We start from the raw sequence: 22,057 nt of genomic DNA on the forward strand, positions 1-22,057 counted from the left end.
ACAACAGGCAAGACAAAACATACAGACAGTAAAATGGCAGAAAATAGTGTAACGTTAAACTGGACTTGATGTAAAGCAATCACCAGCATGCCAAAAATTATATTCCAATATTGTACTGGACCTACTGCCTCGACGGGCAGAGAAAGCCCAACATTAAATTATGCACATCATTATTCATTACATGAATGTTTCATGATAACTTTCCTTAGCAGTCACTTATATTTCATTTAAATACTATGAGTTGGAAAAAGAACAGGAGCTTGAAAGAGATAAATGAAACAGAATAAACTGTAAGAAAGAGACTGGAAGGAAATTTTTAGTGTACATATTCACTGGCAAATCGTCAAAATAATTTAACGCAAGAAGGAAATTTATTTTGAAAACTCCTTCACACTAAGTAGATTGAGCGAAGCCAGCAATTGCTGTAAAAAAAAACATTCATCATCATCACACCAGGTCTTACCTTCCAGTAACTGTGAGCTAACATTGACAAACTCAATCTTCTTTCTAAGGTACCGCTGATTAAGCTTCCAAATACAGGAAATAAAAGCATTTTTCTCTGCTGTGCTGCTGGCAACCCACTTGTAAACTTTTTCAAAGTGCAAATCGAACTCTGGATTCTCCTGCATGAATAATACAAATCCATTTAGTTACAGTATTGAATTTAATGGGAAAAAAAACATTGGAGGTGATGAAGTAGTTGGGTTGTAGTTTGTTATTGATGTTACATTTCAAACTTCTCTGTATAGTTTAACAGTGTATTCAAATTAATAATACCAGTGAACTCAGTAAGTTCAGAAGCTATATTTGAATCTTGGTATACAAGTGATAGGTTTCTTCCTGTCAATATTGGGAAGGGTGCACCAGGCTGTTAATACCTCGTCATCCTATTCGACCCCAAGTTGAGTTTCTGAACCTATAATTCTTCCCATCACAAAGATTAACTACTTCTACTGCCATAACATTCCCTGTCCCTCAGCCGATGCTGAAACTCTATCCATGCCTTTATCATTTCCAGACTTGACTCTTCCAATGCTCTCCTGCCCATCCTCCACCCTCCGTAAACATCAGCTCATCCCAAACTCTGATACTTGGATCCTATCCTGCACCAAGATCCGCTCTCGTCTTCACTGTTCTACACTGAGGTGTTGGGAGACCGATAGCCAAATTTAAAATTTTTATTCTCGTGTTTAAATCCATTCATGACCTTTCCCCTCCCATTTCTTTACCTTCGCCAGGCTTTTAACCCTTCCCTCCACCCCCTCCCCAAACTCACCATTCCCAATTCCAACCTTTTGTGTACTTTTGTCCCACTGGTGGTGATCATTCCTTCACCCGCCGAGGTCCTATGCTTTGGAATCCCCTCAATAAATACCTCTGCCCCTCCACCTCCCTTTCCTCCTTCAAGACCCTTTTGAGCAAGCTTTTGGTTAAAATTCCCAATATCTTCGCCTTTTTTTTGATTACACCTCTGTAAAGCATCTTGGAATGTTTTTCTACATTAAAGTTGCTATATAAATGTAAGTTGTTATTGATAGCTATAGAGCTGTGAACATCAATGAAATGGTAGAAGTGATACACTTCCTTGCCAAGTGTACCGCATATTGTGACCTGCTTAAAAGACATGGAGCTGTATGAATTTTTAAGAGAAAAATTCACGTCATATTTTATAATCAAAATAAGGGATTCTCACTGGCAATGAGAGATACTTGGCAAGACTGTATCCACAAGATCTAAATGCACAGGTTTCTATCCAATCATCTTTATAAGCTAGTGCAGTGGCTGCACTGCAGGAAGGAGAAAGTCAGCCCAGCGATAATCATCATTGTGTTAGATTAAAGGAATGAAATCTTTTGGTTCCAAATTGTTATCAACACAAACACTAAAAAAAAAGACAAAAGCTCTTCTGGGCTTCTCCTTCTCTGCAGGGAGCTGTTTACCGAATGTCAGCTCCGAACTGTCAGCAAAACATTCCACAGGAAATCCTGTAGATGAGGATCCTTTCCAGTTCTGGATGCTATTTGCGAGGTTTGAAGTGGGAAATTTCAGTACCAGTTGAGCATTGCTGTACTTGCTCAGGAACTATTTAATTATTTTTTTCCCAGCAAAGGCATCTCCCAACTGGCATCCAGAATCAGAAAGTTTTTAAGATTTCCTGTGGAACTGTTTAGCTTACTCACCCTCCCATTTTTGGGTACTGGTGCATCTTGTTGAGTGTGTAGATTGGCAGAGCTCTGTGGAACAGAGTAAATAAAGATTAATATCTCCTACAAGGGAAGGGCTTTTAAAATTTTAATTAAACTTACCTTTTTGGGGGGGGAGATAAAGGAGGAAACAAGGAAATACTTCATATTGAAAATATAACTGTACACTTTCTGCTTCAAATCAATTTTTCTCCATTAAGAGTTCTATTTTGTATTCTCCTTGCCACTACAAAATTCTGTTTTTACTGGAAGGATGAGGCACTGGGCTATGGACTTCTGTGCTTACCAATGTTACTGGTTCACAATTAATTGACAGGATATGCACTTTCAGGTTGCAATTTGGACTCTTGCCAATTTCTTGGCTCCACGACTCTCTCCCTATCAAACCATACTTGAAATGTGACTGCACACAAAGTGAAATTGATGCAAATTACTCTCAAGTTCATTGTGAGTCTGCTAACTTTATCTGGTTTCAGAGAGCTCAATTTAACTTAAAATTCAAACTTTAATGAATTAAGAGGCACTAGGAAACCCAAAACTACTTCTCAACATTTGGACAATAGTGAGACAGCTGGTGGTAGAACAGGGGAAGAACTAGCTCAGAGTAATAAGTTAAAAGTCATGTGTTAGAAGAGTTTAGGTTTTCAAATGAAAAGTTGTCATTTATAAAGCAAGCAACTGATCTTGATCATCAAAGATGGTGACAAAAAAGTGCCCCCAAAATTCTCCAATAGAAAGCTCCTGCAGCATTTTAAAACATTTAAAATGACTCGCCAAGGAAACAAAAAAGTGGCAAACTTGTATATCCAGGATGATCTCTAATTGTTCACAGTTAATACCATTATTAGGCCAATCACTCGGACTGAAAGGCCTTGGAGGCCTTTAATTGCTTCACATCATACCTTGTTGGCATCTTTGGCATCAACTACAGCCAAATCTCGCAGTGCCCATGCCGTCTGCCGTTTGTAGAAATCTCCCTTATCTGATTTCTTCACCTTTACAACATTTACTTGGACTGGTCGCTCTGTTGTTACTGCAAATTTTAAATGTTAAAGAGTTAACAAATCAGTTATGGTATGGAAAAAAAATCTGTAAAAACCAAAATATTTTTTTCATGTCAATAAAAAGATTGAAGTACCAATCTAAAAGTTTACTACAGAAATAATGTTTATTTAATCCTTTGGGAAGGTCATATGCAAGACATGTCCCACAGCCCGGTGAGCTTTAACCGATCCACAGTTCCTTTATTCCCTTTGTGGCATCCATTTTTTCATTACACCACTGTGCAATGCTTTGACGCACTTTTCTGTGCAAAAGGTATAATTGAATGCAAGTTCTTCTTGTTGTGCACAGCAACAAACCTTTCCATCTCAGCTACTTAAACTTCACAGGCCTTGAGGACTTGAACAGACTACTTCCTGATTTATGCATTTAGATCACAGTAGGAGCAATCCTTTGGACCAATCCTATTAATTAACGAAGCTGAAGCTTCCAATTTACGAATTTCACAATGGACCCCTCTGGCAAAAACAACAGCCACAACAAAGTCAAGTGTAGTAGAAGAAACAGTAGTGAGTGCAGCAGGAATAGCACAGTGCCAGAGGCAACAGCAGCAATGGCATCAAAAGGCAGAAAAGAAAGCAGCATATAACTGTTGGTGGTAAGTCAGAATTGGAGGAAAACAGAGTTCTTGGAGGATTGTAGGGCTGGAGGAGGCTACAGAGATAGCCACCAACTCCAACCCCCTTCCTGGCAACTGTCTGAGGCTGAACCAGACTCCTCGCAACTTTGGTGTCGTATTTAACCCCGAGATAAGCTTCTGACCACATATCTGTGCCATCACCAAGACCATCTATTTCCACCTCTCTAACATCGCCCGACTGCGCCCTTTCCTCAGCTCAGCTGCTGCTGACACCCTCATCCATACCTTTTGTTACCTCTAGAATTGACTATTCCACTGCACTCCTGGCTGGCCTCCCATCTTCCACAAGCTTAAGCTCATCCAAAACTCTACAGCCCATATCCTAACCCGCACCAAGTCTTGTTCACCCATCACCCTTGTGCTCGTTGACCTACATCGGCTCTAGTTAAGCAACGACTCAACTTTAAAATTCTCATCCTTGTATTCAAATTCCTCTTTGGCCTCACCCCTTTCTATCTCTACAACCCTCCCAGATATCTGCATTCTTCCAATTCTGGCCCTTAGTGCATCCCCGATTTTAATTGCTCCACCTTTGCCAGCCGTGCCTTCAGCTGCCGAAGCTCTAAAATTACCTCCTTACAACAACAACTTGTATTTATATAGCGCCTTTAATGTAGTGAAACGTCCCAAGGCGCTTCACAGGAGTATTATGAAATACCAAATTTGACACCGAGCTGCATATGGAGAAATTAGGGCAGGTGACAGGTAGGTTTTAAGGAGCATCTTGAAGGAGGAAAGAGAGATAGAGAGGCAGAGAGGCTTAGGCGGGGAATTCCAGAGCTTGGGGCCTAGGCAACAGAAGGCACAGCCAGCAATGGTTGAGCGATTATAATCAGGGATGCTCTAGAGGGCAGAATTAGAGAAACGCAGATATCTCAGGCGGGTTTGTGGGGCTGAAGGAGATTAGAGATAGGGAGGGGGCAAAGCCATGGAGGGATTTGAAAACAAGGAGGAGAATTTTGAAATCGAGGCGTTGTTTAACTGGGAGCCAATGCAGGTCAGCAAGCACAGGGGTGATGTGTGAGTGGGACTTGGTGCGAGTTAGGATATGGGCAGCCGAGTTTTGATCACCTCTAGTTTACGTAGTTATAGCAGATGCATGTGTTATAATCTACCAAAATTCTCTGGACTCTGGGGAGGTACCAGCGGATTGGAGAGCAACTAATGTAACGCCTCTGTTTAAAAAAGGGGGCAGGCAAAAGGCAGGTAACTATAGGCCGGTTAGTTTAACATCTGTAGTGGGGAAAATGCTTGAAACTATCATTAAGGAAGAAATAGCGGGACATCTGGATAGGAATAGTGCAATCAAGCAGACGCAGCATGGATTCATGAAAGGGAAATCATGTTTAACTAACTTACTGGAATTCTTTGAGGATATAACGAGCATGGTGGATAGAGGTGTACCGATGGATGTGGTGTATTTAGATTTCCAAAAGGCATTCGATAAGGTGCCACACAAAAGGTTACTGCAGAAGATAAAGGTACGCGGAGTCAGAGGAAATGTATTAGCATGGATAGAGAATTGGCTGGTGAACAGAAAGCAGAGAGTCGGGATAAATGGGTCCTTTTCCGGTTGCAAATCAGTGGTTAGTGGTGTGCCACAGGGATCAGTGCTGGGGCCACAACTGTTTACAATATACATAGATGACCTAGAGGAGGGGACAGAGTGTAGTGCAACAAAATTTGCAGATGACACTAAGATTAGTGGGAAAGCGGGTTGTGTAGAGGACACAGAGAGGCTGCAAGGAGATTTGGATAGGTTAAGCGAATGGGCTAAGGTTTGGCAGATGGAATACAATGTTGGAAAGTGTGAGGTCATCCACCTTGGAAAAAAAAACAGTAAAAGGGAATATTATTTGAATGGGGAGAAATTACAACATGCTGTGGTGCAGAGGGACCTGGGGGTCCTTGTGCATGAATTCCAAAAGGTTAGTTTGCAGGTGCAGCAGGTAATCAGGAAGGCAAATGGAATGTTGGCCTTCATTGTGAAAGGGATGGAGTACAAAAGCAGGGAGGTGTTGCTGCAACTGTATAAGGTATTGGTAAGGCCGCACCTGGAGTACTGCGTGCAGTTTTGGTCACCTTACTTAAGGAAGGATATACTAGCTTTGGAAGGGGCACAGAGACGATTCACTAGGCTGATTCGAGAAATGAGGGGGTTACCTTATGATGATAGATTGAGTAGACTGGGTCTTTACTCCTTGGAGTTCAGAAGGATGAGGGGTGATCTTATAGAAACATTTAAAATCATGAAAGGGATAGACAAGATAGAGGCAGAGAGGTTGTTTCCATTGATGGGGGAGACTAGAATTATGGGGCACAGCCTCAAAATACGGAGGAGCCAATTTAAAACCGAGTTGAGAAAGAATTTCTTCTCCCAGAGGGTTGTGAATCTGTAGAATTCTCTGCCCAAGGAAGCAGTTGAGGCTGGCTCATTGAATGTTTTCAAGTCAAAGATAGATAGATTTTTAAGCAATAAGGGAATTAAGGGTTACGGGGAGAGGGCGGGTAAGTGGAGCTGAGTCCACGACCAGATCAGCCATGATCTTATTGAATGGCGGAGCAGGCTCGAGGGGCTAGATGGCCTACTCCTGTTCCTAATTCTTATGTTCTTATGTTCTTATTACGTAGGGTAGAATGTGGGAGGCCAGCCAGGAGTGCTTTGGTATAGTCACGTCTAGAGATAACAACAGTATGGCTGAGGGCTTCAGCAGCAATGAGCTGAGGTAAGGGTGGAAACGGGCGATGTTACGGAGGTGGGAATAGGTGGTCTTAATTATGCTGCGGATATATGGTTGAAAGTTAATTTCAGGGTAAAATATGACACCAAGGTTACAAACAGCGTGGCTCAGCCTCAAACAGAAGTTGAGGAGAGGGATGGAGTCAGTGGCTAGGCAACGGAGGCATGGACCGAAAACAATGGCTTTGGTCTTCTAAATATTCAATTGGATAGATAGATAAGAATGGAACCAGGCAAGTGCAGTCCCACCCAGCTGGACGACGGTGGAGAGATGTTGGAGAAGGATAGTGATCAACCATGTCAAAGGCTGAAGATAAGTCAAGAAAGACGAGAAGGGATAGTTTGCCTTTGTCACAGTCACAAAGGATGTAATCTGTGACTTTGATACTGTGGCAGGCCTTAAACATCGCTTTCCTCCTTAAAGATGGTCCTTAAAACCTACCTTATCAATCTTTTGGTCATCTGTTCCAATATCTATGTGGCTCAGTGTCAAATTTTGTTTGATAACGCTCCTGTGAAGTGCCTTGGGACATTTTACTGCATTAAAGGTGCTATATAAATGCAAGTTGTTGTTGTTGAGATAGGGATTGGCATTTCCTGGTAGGAAATGAAGGTAACTAAGGTAGAGTTTTTTGTGGGGATAACTATAGTGCTAGTTTACTAGAAGAAAGTCACGTCAGCTGATTGAGAAGACTTCAGTAGTAAAGTTTACGGTTATAGTGTACTGTAACATATGTGAAAGTAAAGTATACACAACATAGGCCGGAATTTGCGGTCGGAGGCGTACCTCTGGAGCATGCCTCCCACCCAATAAAAATATCCACACCGACCTGCTGGCTCCCAGGCTTCAGAGACTTCGGGTCCTGGGCCTGTTGGTGTATACCTGCGTAAATCCTACGAATCCAAGGGATGCAGGCAGTTCGGAAGCATCCCTGGAATCATGTAGGCCCAGTCCTCCAATCAGAAAGGAGAATTCCTCATATGCTCATGAGGATTCCATTTACAAACGGAATCCCCATAAGCATGAAACCAATCCCCAAATAATTAAATAATTTATGCAACTGGAGTAAAAATAAATGTTCTCACTTTTAAATTTAATTTTAAAATCCCTTTAATTAAGCATTTACAATAAAAAATAAATGTTTTCAATAATTTTAATCTCGGCCAAAATTTACATAAACTAATTTTAAATGTTTGTGTATGTATTTTAATTTTTAATTTAACATTTACCAGGCATAAGGGTTTTGTGGGCTTTTGCTGGGCCAATAGCCCAACTCTGCACCAGTGAAAGTAATTTTTGGGTTGGTGTGGATGATCTGTTAAGGTAAACCTTGACAGATCGCAAGTTCCGGGATTTCGCGCATGTAGAAACCCGGAACTTACGGGGCTTTTACAAGGCTTATGACGGTGTATGCGCCATGGGGAACAGAAAATCCGGGCCATTATTTGTAGAAATATAGATGGCTGCAGTAGGATCACAAAACAGAGATTGAGTTGTGTTGCACTGCATAATCTGGCTAAAATACAATGATGTAACAAGAATCCACTGAAAGCTATATAAATCATAATGTATATTACACTGTTTAAAATTTTAACAGAGCGAAGTATTTACAGTCAGATCTGATTAGCCTGTATGCACTGAGATAAGTCACCTTTTACATAACAAAATCAACATACAACTTACACTTACATACTGCCTTTAACACAAGGTAACCTCCCAAGGTGCTTCATTGAGGGGCTGGGAGGGAAGAAAGAGACTGAACACTAAGCAGGAGCTGGAGAAGAGTTAAGGGAGGTCACTAATAGCATTGACAAAAATACTTGAAAACAGGGAGATGTGTAGCAGGGTAATGGTGGAACAGAAGGGTAACACAGAGCAGACGAGAATCAAAAGAGAGAAGGGTACAAGCTAGAATGGTAGAAGAATGAAGGAGGGATTTGTAAACAAGGGTTAGGACTTTGAAATTAATGTACTGGAAGATGGGGGATGATGGGGAGATGGAGCTGAAGATGAATTTGAGTTTGGAAGGGCAGTGACAAAAGTGTGGAAGTTGAACATGGAGATGATGAATATATGGTTACAAGTTTCAGCAGTGGTAGGTGAGGTCGAAACAGAAGTGGGAAACATGGCAGTGGTGGAATCGAGCACTTTATTCATTGCATCAATAAAAACAATTAATCACTGATAATTCATTATTAAAATGCACTCTTTTGTTTAACCACAAATCATAGCTTTTGGAAGTGTGTGATGGTAATACAAAAAGTGCTGTTAGCATCATTTAAAATCATTAATTATATTTTATCTGAGTATTTCATTGAGAGCTATCATAACAGAGCTAAAGCCTACAGTGCCAACATTTTCTGAGAATAACTGGTTTTAATTGATCAAAGTGATTGGATGCAGTTAGCCAAGTACTAACAGTAAAATAGCTATTAAAAGGCCGTCCTTCATCAGAGTCAGCTTAACATATGAAAGGTGTCAACTGGCTTCTCATATTAAAGAGGCAAAAATTATGGGAATTTGCCATTTGCTGTTTTCAGTCAATTTGAATTCAAAATTAAAGGTGCATGGATAAACTATAAAAAAAGCAATGGCTTAGATTGGTAATGAAAAATTTTTTTATGCAGCCCTAGGCATATGTACCAATGAGACATTAACAAAACTGTCTGACTGCATAAAATGTTAAACTGTACCTGTAGCACACAGAAAGCAGTTTTTCTTCTTTTTGCCTGCCTTGCAAACATTGACGATGCTGAGCAATCGTTCATCATTTGGGGTGAAAATATCCCTCTGTAAAGCATGCTTGATTGCGGTCATTCTGAACACTGATAAGATGAAAAAAAAGTTTAATTTTGTTTTATCAGTGCAAAGTTTATCAGAAAATAAACTTCCATAATCTTAAAAGTTATGGAGCACAAGAGGATGGATGGCGCAGTGGCTTTGAATAATGAACGTTCACACCTTTGGAACTTGGCTTCAAATACAGCCTGGATTGATAGAATGAAAGTGTCCCTCAGTCTCAATAGGATTGTAAGTTATACGGTTGGACTTAGAAATACAAATATAAGTTTACAGTTCTGAACTACAAACTGATCTGTTGAGGCAAAGACCCACTTTTGAGGCAGAGTAGAGGGAACAACAACAAAAAAGAAAAAAAAAGACTTGCATTTATATAGCACCTTTCATGACCACTGGTCTCAAAGCACTTTACAGCCAATGAAGTACTTTTGGAGTGTAGTCACTGTTGTAATGTGGGAAACGCGGCAGCCAACTTGCGCACAGCAAACTCCCACAAACAGCAATGTGATAATATCCAGATAATCTGTTTTTGTTATGTTGATTGATGGATAAATATTGGCCGGGGATAACTCTCCTGCTCTTCTTCAAAATAGTGCCATGGGATCTTTTACATCCACCTGAGAGCGCCTCGGTTTAACGTCTCATCCGAAAGACGGCACCTCCGATAGTACAGCACTCCCTCAGCACTGCACTGGAGTGTCAGTCTAGATTTATGTGCTCAAGTTCCTGGAGTGGGACCTGAATAACAACAACTTATATTTATATAGCGCCTTTAATGTAGTGAAACATCCGAAGGCGCTTTACAGGAGTATCATGAGATACCAAATTTGACACCGAGCCGCATTAAGGAGAAATTAGGCCAGGTGACCAAAAGCTTGGTCAAAAGGTAGGTTTTAAAGAGCATCTTGAAGGAGAAAAGAGAAGTTGCCTAGGCAACTGAAGGCACAGCCACCGATGGTTGAGCGATTATAAATCAGGGATGCTCAAGAGGGCAGAATTAGAGGAGCGCAGGGTGGTTGTGGGACTGGAGGAGATTACAGAGGTAGGGAGAGGCGAGGCTATGGAGGGATTTGAAAACAAGGATGAGAATTTTGAAATCGAGGCATTGCTTAACCAGGAGCCAATGTAGGTCAGCAAGCATAGGGGTGATGGGCAAGTGGGACTTGGTGCGAGTTAGCACAGGGGCAGCCGAGATTTGGATCACCTCTAGTTTACGTAGGGTAGAAAGTGGGAGGCCAGCCAGGAGTGCGTTGGAATAATCAAATCTAGAGGTAACAAAGGCATGGATGAGGACTTTAGCAGCGGATAAGCTGAGGCAAGGGCAGAGATGGGCGATATTACGAAGTTGGAAATAGATGGTTTTAGTTATGCTGTGGATATGTGGTCGAAAGCTCATTTCAGGGTCAAATATGACACCAAGGTTGTGAACAGTGTGGTTCAGCCTCAGACGGAGATTGGGGAGAGGGATGGAGTCAGTGGCTAAGGAACGGAGTTTGTGGCAGGGACCGAAAACAATGGCTTCGGTCTTCCCAATATTCAATTGGAGAAAATTTCTGCTCATCCAGAACTGGATGTCGGACAAGCAGTCTACCAATTTAGAGACCGTGGAGGGGTCGAGAGAAGTGATGGTGAGGTAGAGCTGGGGGTCATCAGCATACATGTGGAAACTGATGTTGTGTTTTTGGATGATGTCCCCAAGGGGCAACTTGCAGATGAGAAATAGGAGGGGGCCAAGGATAGATCTTAGGGGGACACAAGAGGTAACGATGCGGAGCTGGGAAGAGAAGCCATTGCAGGTGATTCTCTGGCTACAATTAGAGAGATAAGAACCAGGCAAGTGCAGTCCCACCCAGCTGGACTATGGAGGAGAGGCATTGGAGAAGGATAGAGTGGTCAACCGTGTCAAAGGCTGCAGACAAGTCAAGAAGTATGAGGAGGGATAGTTTACCTTTGTCACGGTCACATAGGATGTAATTTGTGATTTTGATGAGAGCCGTTTCGATACTGTGGCAGGCGCGGAAACCGGATTGGAGGGAGTCAAACATTAAACATACATACAATGCTGCAAATACTTGGGACAGTACAGTGCTAATTCTAAATGTAAAATGTGCCTTTCAAGACCTCAAGATATCCCAAAATGCTTATAGACAATTAAATATGATTTGAAGTGTAGTCACTGTTGTAATGAATATGTATTTATTTATAAAAAAGGGCCAAATACATTACCACCTCTCACAATCACATGAATTTTCAGACTTGAAGCTGGATCTCCCATTAAATCCAGCACCAATAATCTGTATATGATCAGATTAGTCACAAACACAGTAGGTTTGAATTATATAGAGCTGGGCCTGACCAGCATACACAGCTTTAAACTCAAAGTCAGGATTTTCCTTCCAATGGCCGGGTACATATTAAGGCAAGTCTTTCTAGACTTGATCAGTTCCTAAAAGTTAGTTAAAAATCAAAAGAAGGAGAATTGTGAACATGTACTCATGCTCTGGTAGCTGGTTGTGATGGAGTCAGGATTTGTCCAGTTTTTATATTTTTATCCGTTTATAAATAAATTTGTAGCTAGGCTTATTATTGCAATAATTTAGTTTTCGTAGTGTGTGTGTCTGAACGGTTCAGACCATGGGTTCGCAACCTTTTTGCTTCTGAGGCCACCCATCGTGTGCTAGAAAAATTCCTCGGACACCCTGTTACACAAAACAACAACTTGTATTTATATAGCGCCTTTAATGTAATAAAATGTCCCAAGGCGTTTCACAGGAGTGTTATCAAACAAAATTTGACATCAAGTCACATAAGGAGATATTAGGGCAGAGGTAGATTTTAAGGAGCATCTTGAAGAAAAAGAAAGAGAGGTAGAGAGGTGAAGTGGTTTAGAGAGGGAATTCCAGAGCTTAGGGCCATGGCAGCTGAAGGCACGGCCACCAATGGTGGAGAGATTAAAATCTGGGATGCTCAAGGGGCCAGAATTGGTGGGGCGCAGATATTGCAGAGGTTTGTCGGGTTGGAGGAGATTACAGAGATAGGGAGGGGCGAGGCCATGGTGCGATTTGAAAACTTATACAATTAAACATATAAACTTTAGGAATTAGTAATAGACATCAGGACTATGGTTAGGGCGTTACAGTTAGGGGTTGGGGTAGGGATTACATTAATGTTTAGGGTTAGAATTTTACGGTTACATTTAGGGTTAGAATTTTACGTTTACAGTTAGGAATCGAGGTTACAGTTAGGATGTTAGGTTTTGGCTTGGGGATTCCAAGGCTAGGAGAGGCACTCTGAAAGTTATGGGGAGCTGACCCTAAGCAGTCACCATTTCCCTTTATTTATAGACACTCACTAACCTGTCAACTTTTCTTCTTCATTTACAGATACTCCCTTATCCATCACATTTCTCCATCATTTACAGACGCTCCCTGAGAGTTCACAGCACTTGCTGTTGCTCCCAGAATTTAGCATTTACACGGAGTTTCCAGCAGGGTGAACTTGAACCCGGGAACTGTCCTCCCAGAGTTTAACAACCCGCTATGGTCCAGACCTCTTACCTGCTGCGTCTCCACCAGCCAGCACTGCCCACACAGGCTCAGCTCACACTGCCCGGGTAATTGACTTGAATTTCAGACCAATATGAAGAGGGGCTGGAGGTCCAAACGGGTCCTCCAACCAATCCGAATGCGTGAGGAGCAGGAGGTTGTGTAGAGTTTAGCCCTTCGAGCCTGCTCCGCCATTCAATGGGATCTACGACCGAACTCCATATACCCACCTTTGCCCCATATCCTTTAATGCCTCTGGTTAACAAAAATCTATCAATCTTAGATTTAAAATTAACAATTGATCTAGCATCAATTGCCATTTGCGGAACAGAGTTCCAAACTTTTACCACCCTTTGTCTGTCAAAGTGTTTCCTAATTTCACTTCTGACTCTAATTATTTAGACTATGCCCTCTAGTCCTCAACTTTCCAACCAGCGGAAATAGTTTCCCTCTATCTACCCTATCTGTTCCCTTTAATATCATGAAACCTTTGATCAGGTTACCCCTCAACCTTCTAAATTCCAGGGAATACAACCCTAGTTTGTATAATCGCTCCTCGTAACTTAACCTCGAGTCCGGGGATCATTCTGGTAAACCTAAGCTGCACTCCCTCCAAGGTCAATATATTCTTCCTAAGGTGTGGTGCCCAGAACTGCAGGTGTGGTCTAACCAGGGTTTTGTATAGCTCCAGCATTACTTCTACCCCCAAGTCAGAGAGGATTAATTGGCAATCTTGTTGTGCGAGGCCCCTTGGGGCAGAGTGACCATAATATGATAGAATTCTTCATTAAGATGGAGAGTGACACAATTAATTCAGAGAACAGGGTCCTGAACTTAAAGAAAGGTAACTTCAATGGTATGAGACGTGAATTGGCTAGGATAGACTGGCAAATGATACTTGACGGAGATTAGGCAATGGCAGACATTTAAAGATCACATGGATCAACTTCAACAATTGTACATCCCTGTCTGGTGTAAAAATAAGGTGGCTCAACCGTGGCTAACAAGGGAAATTAGGGATAGTGTTAAATCCAAGGAAGAGACATATAAAATGGCCAGAAAAAGCAACAAACCTGTGGACTGGGAGAAATTTAAAATTCAGCAGAGGAGGACCATGGGTTTAATTAAGAGGGGGAAAATAGAGTATGAGAGTAAGCTTGCAGGGAACATAAAAACTGACTGCAAAAGCTTCCATAGATATGTGAAGAGAAAACGATTAGTGAAGACAAATGTAGGTCCCTTGCAAACCGGTTAGCCTGACATCGGCGGTGGGGAAAATGTTGGAATCAATTATGAAAGGCGTAATAGCAGCGCATTTGGAAAGCAGTGACAGGATCGGTCCAAGTCAGCATGGATTTATGAAAGGGAAATCATGCTTGACAAATCTTCTAGAATTTTTTGAGGATGTAACTAGTAGAGTGGACAAGAGAGAACCAGTGGATGTGGTGTATTTGGACTTTCAAAAGGCTTTTGACAAGGTCCCACACAAGAGATTAGTGTGCAAAATTAAAGAACATGGTATTGGGGGGTAATGTACTGACGTGGATAGAGAACTGGTTGGCAGACAGGAAACAAAGAGTAGGAATAAACAGGTCCTTTTCAGAATGGCAGGCAGCGACTAGTGGGGTACCGCAAGGTTCAGTGCTGGGATCCCAGCTATTTACAATATACATTAATGATATGGACGAAGGAATTGAATGTAATATCTCCAAGTTTGCAGATGACACTAAGGTAGGTGGCAGTGTGAGCTGTGAGGAGGATGTTAAGAGGCTGCAGGGTGAATTGGACAGGTTAGGTGAGTGGGCAAATGCATGGCAGATGCAGTATAATGTGGATAAATGTGAGGTTATCCATTTTGGTGGCAAAAACAGGGAGCCAGAATATTATCTGAATGGTGACAGATTAGGAAAAGGGGAGGTGCAACGAGACCTGGGTGTCATGGTACATCAGTCATTGAAGGTTGGCATGCAGGTACAGCAGGCGGTTAAGAAAGCAAATGGCATGTTGGCCTTCATAGAGAGAGGATTTGAGTCCAGGGGCAGGGAGGTGTTGCTACAGTTGTACAGGGCCTTGGTGAGGCCATACCTGGAGTATTGTGTACAGTTTTGGTCTCCTAACCTGAGGAAGGACATTCTTGCTATTGAGGGAGTGCAGCGAAGGTTCACCAGACTGATTCCCGGGATGGCGGGACTGACCTATCAAGAAAGACTGGATCAACTGGGCTTGTATTCACTGGAGTTCAGAAGAATGAGAGGGGACCTCATAGAAACGTTTAAAATTCTGACGGGGTTAGACAGGTTAGATGCAGGAAGAATGTTCCCAATGTTGGGGAAGTCCAGAACCAGGGGACACAGTCTAAGGATAAGGGGTAAGCCATTTAGGACCGAGATGAGGAGGAATTTCTTCACCCAGAGTGGTGAACCTGTGGAATTCTCTACCACAGAAAGTTGTTGAGGCCAATTCACTAAATATATTCAAAAAGGAGTTAGATGAAGTCTTTACTACTCGGGGGATCAAGGGGTATGGTGAGAAAGCAGGAATGGGGTACTGAAGTTGAATGTTCAGCCATGAACTCATTGAATGGCGGTGCAGGCTAGAAGGGCCGAATGGCCTACTCCTGCACCTATTTTCTATGTTTCTATGTGACAGATTAGGAAAAAGGGAGGTGCAATGAGACCTGGGTGTCATGGTACATCAGTCATTGAAAGTTGGCATGCAGGTACAACAGGTGGTGAAGAAGGCAAATGGCATGTTGGCATTCATAGCTAGAGGATTTGAGTATAGGAACAGGGAGGTCTTAATGCAGTTGTACAGGGCCTTGGTGAGACCACATCTTGAATATTGTGCACAGTTTTGGTGTCCTAATCTGAGGAAGGACATTCTTGCTATTGAGGGAATGCAGCGAAGGTTCACCAGACTGATTCCCAGGATGGCAGGACTGACATATGAAGAAAGACTGGATCGACTAGGCTTATATTCATTGGAATTTAGAAGAATGAGAGGGGAAGTCATAGAAACAATAACATTCTGACAGGATTGGACAGGTTAGATGCAGGAAGAATGTTCCTGTTGTTGGGGAAGTCCAGAACCAGGGTCACAGTCTAAGGATAAGGGGTAAGCCATTTAGGACCAAGATGAGGAGAAACTTCTTCACTCAGAGAATTGTGAACCTGTGGAATTTTCTACCACAGAAAGTTGTTGAGGCCAGTTCGTTAGATATATTCAAAAGGGAGTTAGATGTGGCCCTTACGGCTGAAGGGATCAAGGGGTATGGAGAGAAGGCAGGAATGGAGTACTGAGAGGCCAGTTCGTTAGATATATTCAAAAGGGAGTTAGATGTGGCCCTTACGGCTGAAGGGATCAAGGGGTATGGAGAGAAGGCAGGAATGGAGTACTGAGGTGAATGATCAGCCATGATCATATTGAATGGTGGTGCAGGCTCGAAGGGCCGAGGGCCGAGTGGCCTGCTCCCACACCTATTTTCTATGTTTCTATTCTAGTCCTCCAGATATAAAGGCCAGCATAACATTCGCCTTTTTGATTATTTTCTGTACCTGTTCATGACATTTTAATGATCTATGTGCCTGAACCCCCACGTCTCTTTGGACTTCAACTGTTTTTAGCTTTTCACGATTTAGAAAGCACAGGTACCCTGTTCTATCACTTTTAGGTCCAAAGTGGATGACCTCACATTTGCCTGCACTGAAATCCATTTTCCACAGACTTGCCCAATCACTTAATCTATCAATATCTCTTTGCAATTTTATGCTTTCATCTACACTGCCTGCAATGCCACCTATCTTTGTGTCATCAGCAAATTTGGATTGTGGCTTTCTATCCTATCATCTAAGTCGTTAATAAATACTGCGAATAACTGAGGCCCCGACAGAGATCCCTGCGGGACACCACTAGTCACATCCTGCCAATTAGAGTACCTGCCCATCATCCCTACTCTCCATCTCCTACTGCTTAGCCAATTTCCTAACCAGGTCAATAATTTTCCTTCAATTCCATGGGCTTCAATTTAGTTAATAGTCTTCCTACTACAGCAGAGCATGTAACAAAAGATTCAACCAAAGCATTCAGTTTGCTTTGATCACACTGGCCTGGGATTTATTGGTAATGCATTTAGGGAGGGTTAACAAGGCAAAGGAATACACAATAAATGGTAGGATACTGAAAAGTGCAGATGAACAGAGAGACCTAGGAGTGCATGTTCACAGGTCCCTGAAGGTAGCAAGACAGGTAGATAAGGTGGTTAAGAAGGCATATAGGATACTTTTCTTTATTAACCGAGGCATAGAATATAAGAGCGGGGAGGTTATGTGTGAACTGTATTAAACACTAGTTAGGCCACACGTTGGGCCAGATTTTCGGCGTTGTTTTTTTTTGGCGAAAACAGTAGCGATACGTAAAACTTACTGCTTTCAGGCCGAACTTTCGGGTTTTACGTTTGAACCAGGGGCGCTTTGGTAAGGGGGCATTGCACGCAGATTCGCGGTGCAAAAACCAGAGTTTCACCAAATTTAGTCCAGGGAAGGTACACTGCAAGAGAGGCCTTGGGAGGGGGAAAAAAATTCAAAAAACATTTGCAAGACACTTATCTATCGAATCGCTGAAAAAAAAACTTTAACTTATCTTTTTTGCAGGTTTTCATACTTACCACTGCTGGCAGGGCTGCACCGACTGGTTTGACTGTCGGTATTCTGAGTGCGGCATACGGGTCGGCAGAGAGCTGAAAGTCCGACGGTAACACAATCCGCGGCATTGTACACCGGTGCTCCTCTCCCCATCGGTACGTCCCATCGCTGCCGCAAAACAACGAGCCGAGGATCCCGCCTGGACTTTGCGACCGGGCTTTTGCCGCGGAGGGTCAAATCGCGGTGAAAACACAGTCGCAAACTTCTCAAAAATCCAGCCCTACTGCGTACAGTTCTGGTCACCACATTACAGGAAAGATGTGACTGCAGTGGAGAGGGTACAAAGGAGATTTACGAGGATATTTCCAGGACTGAAGAATTTTAGCTAAGGAAAGATTGGATAGGCTGGTGTTGTTTTCTTTGGAACAGAGGACGCTGAGGGGAAACTTGATTGAGGTGTATACATTTATGAGGGGCCTAGATAGAGTGGATAGGAAGGACCTATTTCCCCTAGCAGAGAGGTCAATAACCAGGGGGTCATAGATTTAAAGTAATTGGTAGAAGGATTAGAGGGGAGTTCAGGAGAATTTCTTTCCTCCCAAAGGGCGGTGGGGGTCTGGAACTCACTGCCTCAAAGGGTGGTAGAGGCAGAAATGCTCATCGCATTTAAAAAGGACTTGGATATGCACTTGAAGTGCTGTAACCGACAAGGCTACGGACCAAGAACTGGAAAGTGAGATTTAGGCTGGATAGCTCTTTTTTGGCCACCACAAACACGATGGGCCGAATGACCTCCTTCTGTGCCATACATTTCTATGATTCTATGAAGTATTTAATCAAAATGATATCACCTAATGGTTCAGTTCACTTGATTCTGTCCAAGCAAGTAATTCTCGCATTTTTTTCCCTCAAGCTCAAACCTATAACACTGTATTTCAGGGTGCATCCTTTGTGACTGTGACAAAGGCAAACTATTCCCCCTCGTCCCTCTTGACCTGTCTGCAGTCTTTGACATGGTTGACCACTCTATCCTTCTCCAACGCCTCTCCACCGTCGTCCAGCTGGGTGGGACTACACGTGCCTGGTTCCATTCTTATCTCTCTAATCGTAGCCAGAGAATCACCTGCAACGGTTTCTCATCCTATCTCCACATCGTTACCTCTGGTGTTCTCTAAAGATCTATCCTTGGCCCCCTACTATTTCTCATCAACATGTTGCCCCTTGGCGACATCATCTGAAAACACAGCGTCAGTTTCCACATGTATGCTGATGATACCCAGCTCTACCTCACCACCACTTCTCATGACCTCCTGCCTCGGTCTCTAAATTATCAGACTGCTTGTCTGACATCCACTTCTGGATAAGCTGAAATTTTCTGCAATGGAGTATTGGGAAAACCAAAGCCATTGTTTTCGGTCCCCGGCACAAACTCCGTTGCCTAGCCACTGACTCTATCCCTCTTCCCAACTTGTGTCTGAGGATGAACCACACTGTTCGCAAACTTGGTGTCATATTTGACCCTGAAATGAGCTTTCAAACACATATCCGCAGCATAACTAAGACTGCCTATTTCCGTCTCTGCCCTTGCCTCAGCTCATCCACTGCTGAAGCCCTCATCCATGCCTCTGATACCTCGAGGCTTGATTATTCCAACACACTCCTGGTTGGCCTCCTACATTCTACCCGACATAAACATGATCCAAAACTCGGCTGCCCATGTCCTAACTCGCACCAAGTCTCACTCACCCATCACCCCTGTGCTCGCTGACCGACATTGGCTTCCGGTTAAGCAACGCCTCAATTTCAATATTCTCATCTTATTTTAAAATGCTTCCACGACCTCGCCCCTCCCTATCTCTGTAATCTCCTTCGGCCCCACAATCCCCACCCCCTTCATGGCACCATGGATGGCTCTGCTGCACAGGAGGGCAGGAAAAAAAGAGTGGGAGAGCTATAGTTGTAGGGGATTCTATTGTAAGGGGAATAGATAAGCGTTTCTGCGGATGCAATCGCGACTCCAGGATGGTATGTTGCCTCCCTGGTGCAAGGGTCAAGGATGTCTCGGAGCGGCTGCAGGGCATTCTGGAGGTGGAGGGCGAACAGCCAGTTGTCGTGGTGCATATAGGTACCAACGATATAGGTAAAACACGGGATGAGGTCCTACAAGCTGAATTTAGGGAGCTAGGAGTTAAATTAAAAAGTAGGATCTCAAAAAGGTAGTAATCTGAGGATTGCTACCAGTGCCACATGCTAGTCAGAGTAGGAATAGCAGGATAGTTAAGAAGAATACGTGGCTTGAGGAATGGTGCAAGAGGGATGGATTCAAATTCCTGGGACATTGGAGCCGATTTTGGGGGAGGTGGGACCAGTACAAACCGGACAGTCTGCACCGAGGCAGGACTGGAACCAATGTCCTAGGGCGAGTGTTTGCTAGTGCTATTGGGGAGGGTTTAAACTAATATGGCAGGGGGATGGAAATCTATGCAGGGAGACAGAGGGAAGTAAAATGGGAGCAGAAGCAAAAGGTAGAAAGGAGATAAAGAAAAGTGGAGAGCAGAGAAATCAAAGGCAAAAATCAAAAAGGGTCACAGTACAACATAATTCTAAAAGGACAAAGAATATCAAAAAAAACAAGCCTGAAGGCTCTGTGCCTCAATGCGAGGAGCATTCGTAATAAGGTGGATGAATTAACTGCGCAGATAGTTGTTAACGGATATGATGTAATTGGGATTACGGAGACATGGTTCCAGGGTGACCAAGGCTGGGAACTCAACATCCATGGGTATTCAATATTCAGGAAGGATAAACAGAAAGGAAAAGGAGGTGGGGTAGCGTTGCTGGTTAAAAAGGAGATTAACGCAAAGGACATTATGTGGAATCTGTGTGGGTAGAGCTGCGGAACACCAAAGGGCAGAAAAGGCTAGTGGGAATTGTGTACAGACCACCAAACAGTAGTAGAGGTTGGGGATGGCATCAAACCGGAAATTAGGGATGCGTGCAATAAGGGTACAGCAGTTATCATAGGTGACTTTAATCTACATATTGATTGGGCTAACCAAACTGGCAGCAATACGGTGGAGGAGGATTTCCTGGAGTGTATTAGGGATGGCTTTCGAGACCAATATGTCGAGAACTAGAGAGCTGGCCATCCTCGACTGGGTGTTGTGTAATGAGAGAGGATTAATTAGCAATCTTGTTGTGTGAGGCCTCTTGGGGAAGAGTATCCATATATGGTAGAATTCTTCATTATGATGGAGAGTGACAGAGTTAATTCAGGGACTAGGGTCCTGAATTTAAAGAAAGGTAACTTCGATGGTATGAGACGTGAATTGGCTAGGATAGACTGGCGAATGATACTTAAAGGGTTGACGGTGAATAGGCAATGGCAAATGTTTAAAGATCACATGGATCAACTTCAACAATTGTACAGCCCTGTCTGGAGTAAAAATAAAATGGGGAAGGTGGTTCAACCGTGGCTAACAAGGGAAATTAGGGATAGTGTTAAATCCAAGGAAGAGGCATATAAAGTGGCTAGAAAAAGCAGCAAACCTGAGGACTGGGAGAAATTTAGAATTCAGCAGAGGAGGACAAAGGGTTTAATTAGGAGGGGGAAAATAGAGTATGAGAGGAAACGTGCAGGGAACATAAAAGCTGACTGCAAAAGCTTCCATAGATATGTGAAGAGAAAAATTAGTGAAGACAAATGTAGATCCTTTGCAGTCGGAATTTATAATGGGGAACAAAGAAATGGCAGACCAATTGAACAAATACTTTGATTCTGTCTTCACTAAGGAAGACACAAATAACCTTCCGGAAATACTCGGGGACCGAGGGTCGAGCAAGAAGGAGAAACTGAAGGAAATCCTTATTAGTCAGGAAATTGTGTTAGGAAAATTGATGGGATTGAAGGCCGATAAATTCCCAGGGCCTGATAGTCTGCATCCTAGAGTACTTAAGGAAGTAGCCCTAGAAATAATGGATGCATTGGTGGTCATTTTCCAACATTCTATAGACTCTAGATCAGTTCCTATGGATTGGAGGGTAGCTAATGTAACCCCACTCTTTAAAAAAGGAGGGAGAGAAAACGGAATTAAAGACCGGTTAGCCTGACATCGGTCGTGAGGAAAATGTTGGAATCAATTATTAAAGATGTAATAGCGCGCATTTGGAAAGCAGTTAAAGGATCGGTCCAAGTCAGCATGGATTTATGAAAGGGAAATCATGCTTGACAAATCTTCCAGAATTTTTTGAGGAGGTAACTAGTAGAGTGGACAAGGGAGAACCAATGGATGTGGTGTAGTTGGACTTTCAAAAGGCTTTTGACAAGGTCCCACACAAGAGATTAGCGTGAAAAATTAAAGCACACGGTATTAGAACATCAGAACATAAGAATTAGGAACAGGAGTTGGCCATCTGCTCCGCCACT

General features: G+C 42.9%; 1 protein-coding gene across 7 annotated transcripts in view; it reads right to left on the reverse strand.

Moving 5' to 3' along the window:
- Positions 1-22,057, reverse strand: part of exoc1 (exocyst complex component 1) — a 136,508-nt gene that overhangs the window by 106,970 nt on the left and 7,481 nt on the right. For all 7 annotated transcript variants that reach the window (XM_070869931.1, XM_070869927.1, XM_070869916.1 and 4 more), the window contains exons 2-4: positions 9,341-9,472; positions 3,107-3,237; positions 464-623 (exon numbers count right to left, since the gene is read on the reverse strand). In XM_070869931.1, coding sequence (XP_070726032.1) covers positions 464-623; positions 3,107-3,237; positions 9,341-9,464 — 415 coding nt within the window. In that variant the 5' untranslated portion in view covers positions 9,465-9,472. The remainder of the gene's footprint in view (positions 1-463; positions 624-3,106; positions 3,238-9,340; positions 9,473-22,057) is intronic.

The sequence above is a fragment of the Pristiophorus japonicus genome, chromosome 2 (genome assembly GCF_044704955.1).
Source record: "Pristiophorus japonicus isolate sPriJap1 chromosome 2, sPriJap1.hap1, whole genome shotgun sequence".
NCBI classification, from domain to species: Eukaryota; Metazoa; Chordata; class Chondrichthyes; family Pristiophoridae; genus Pristiophorus; species Pristiophorus japonicus.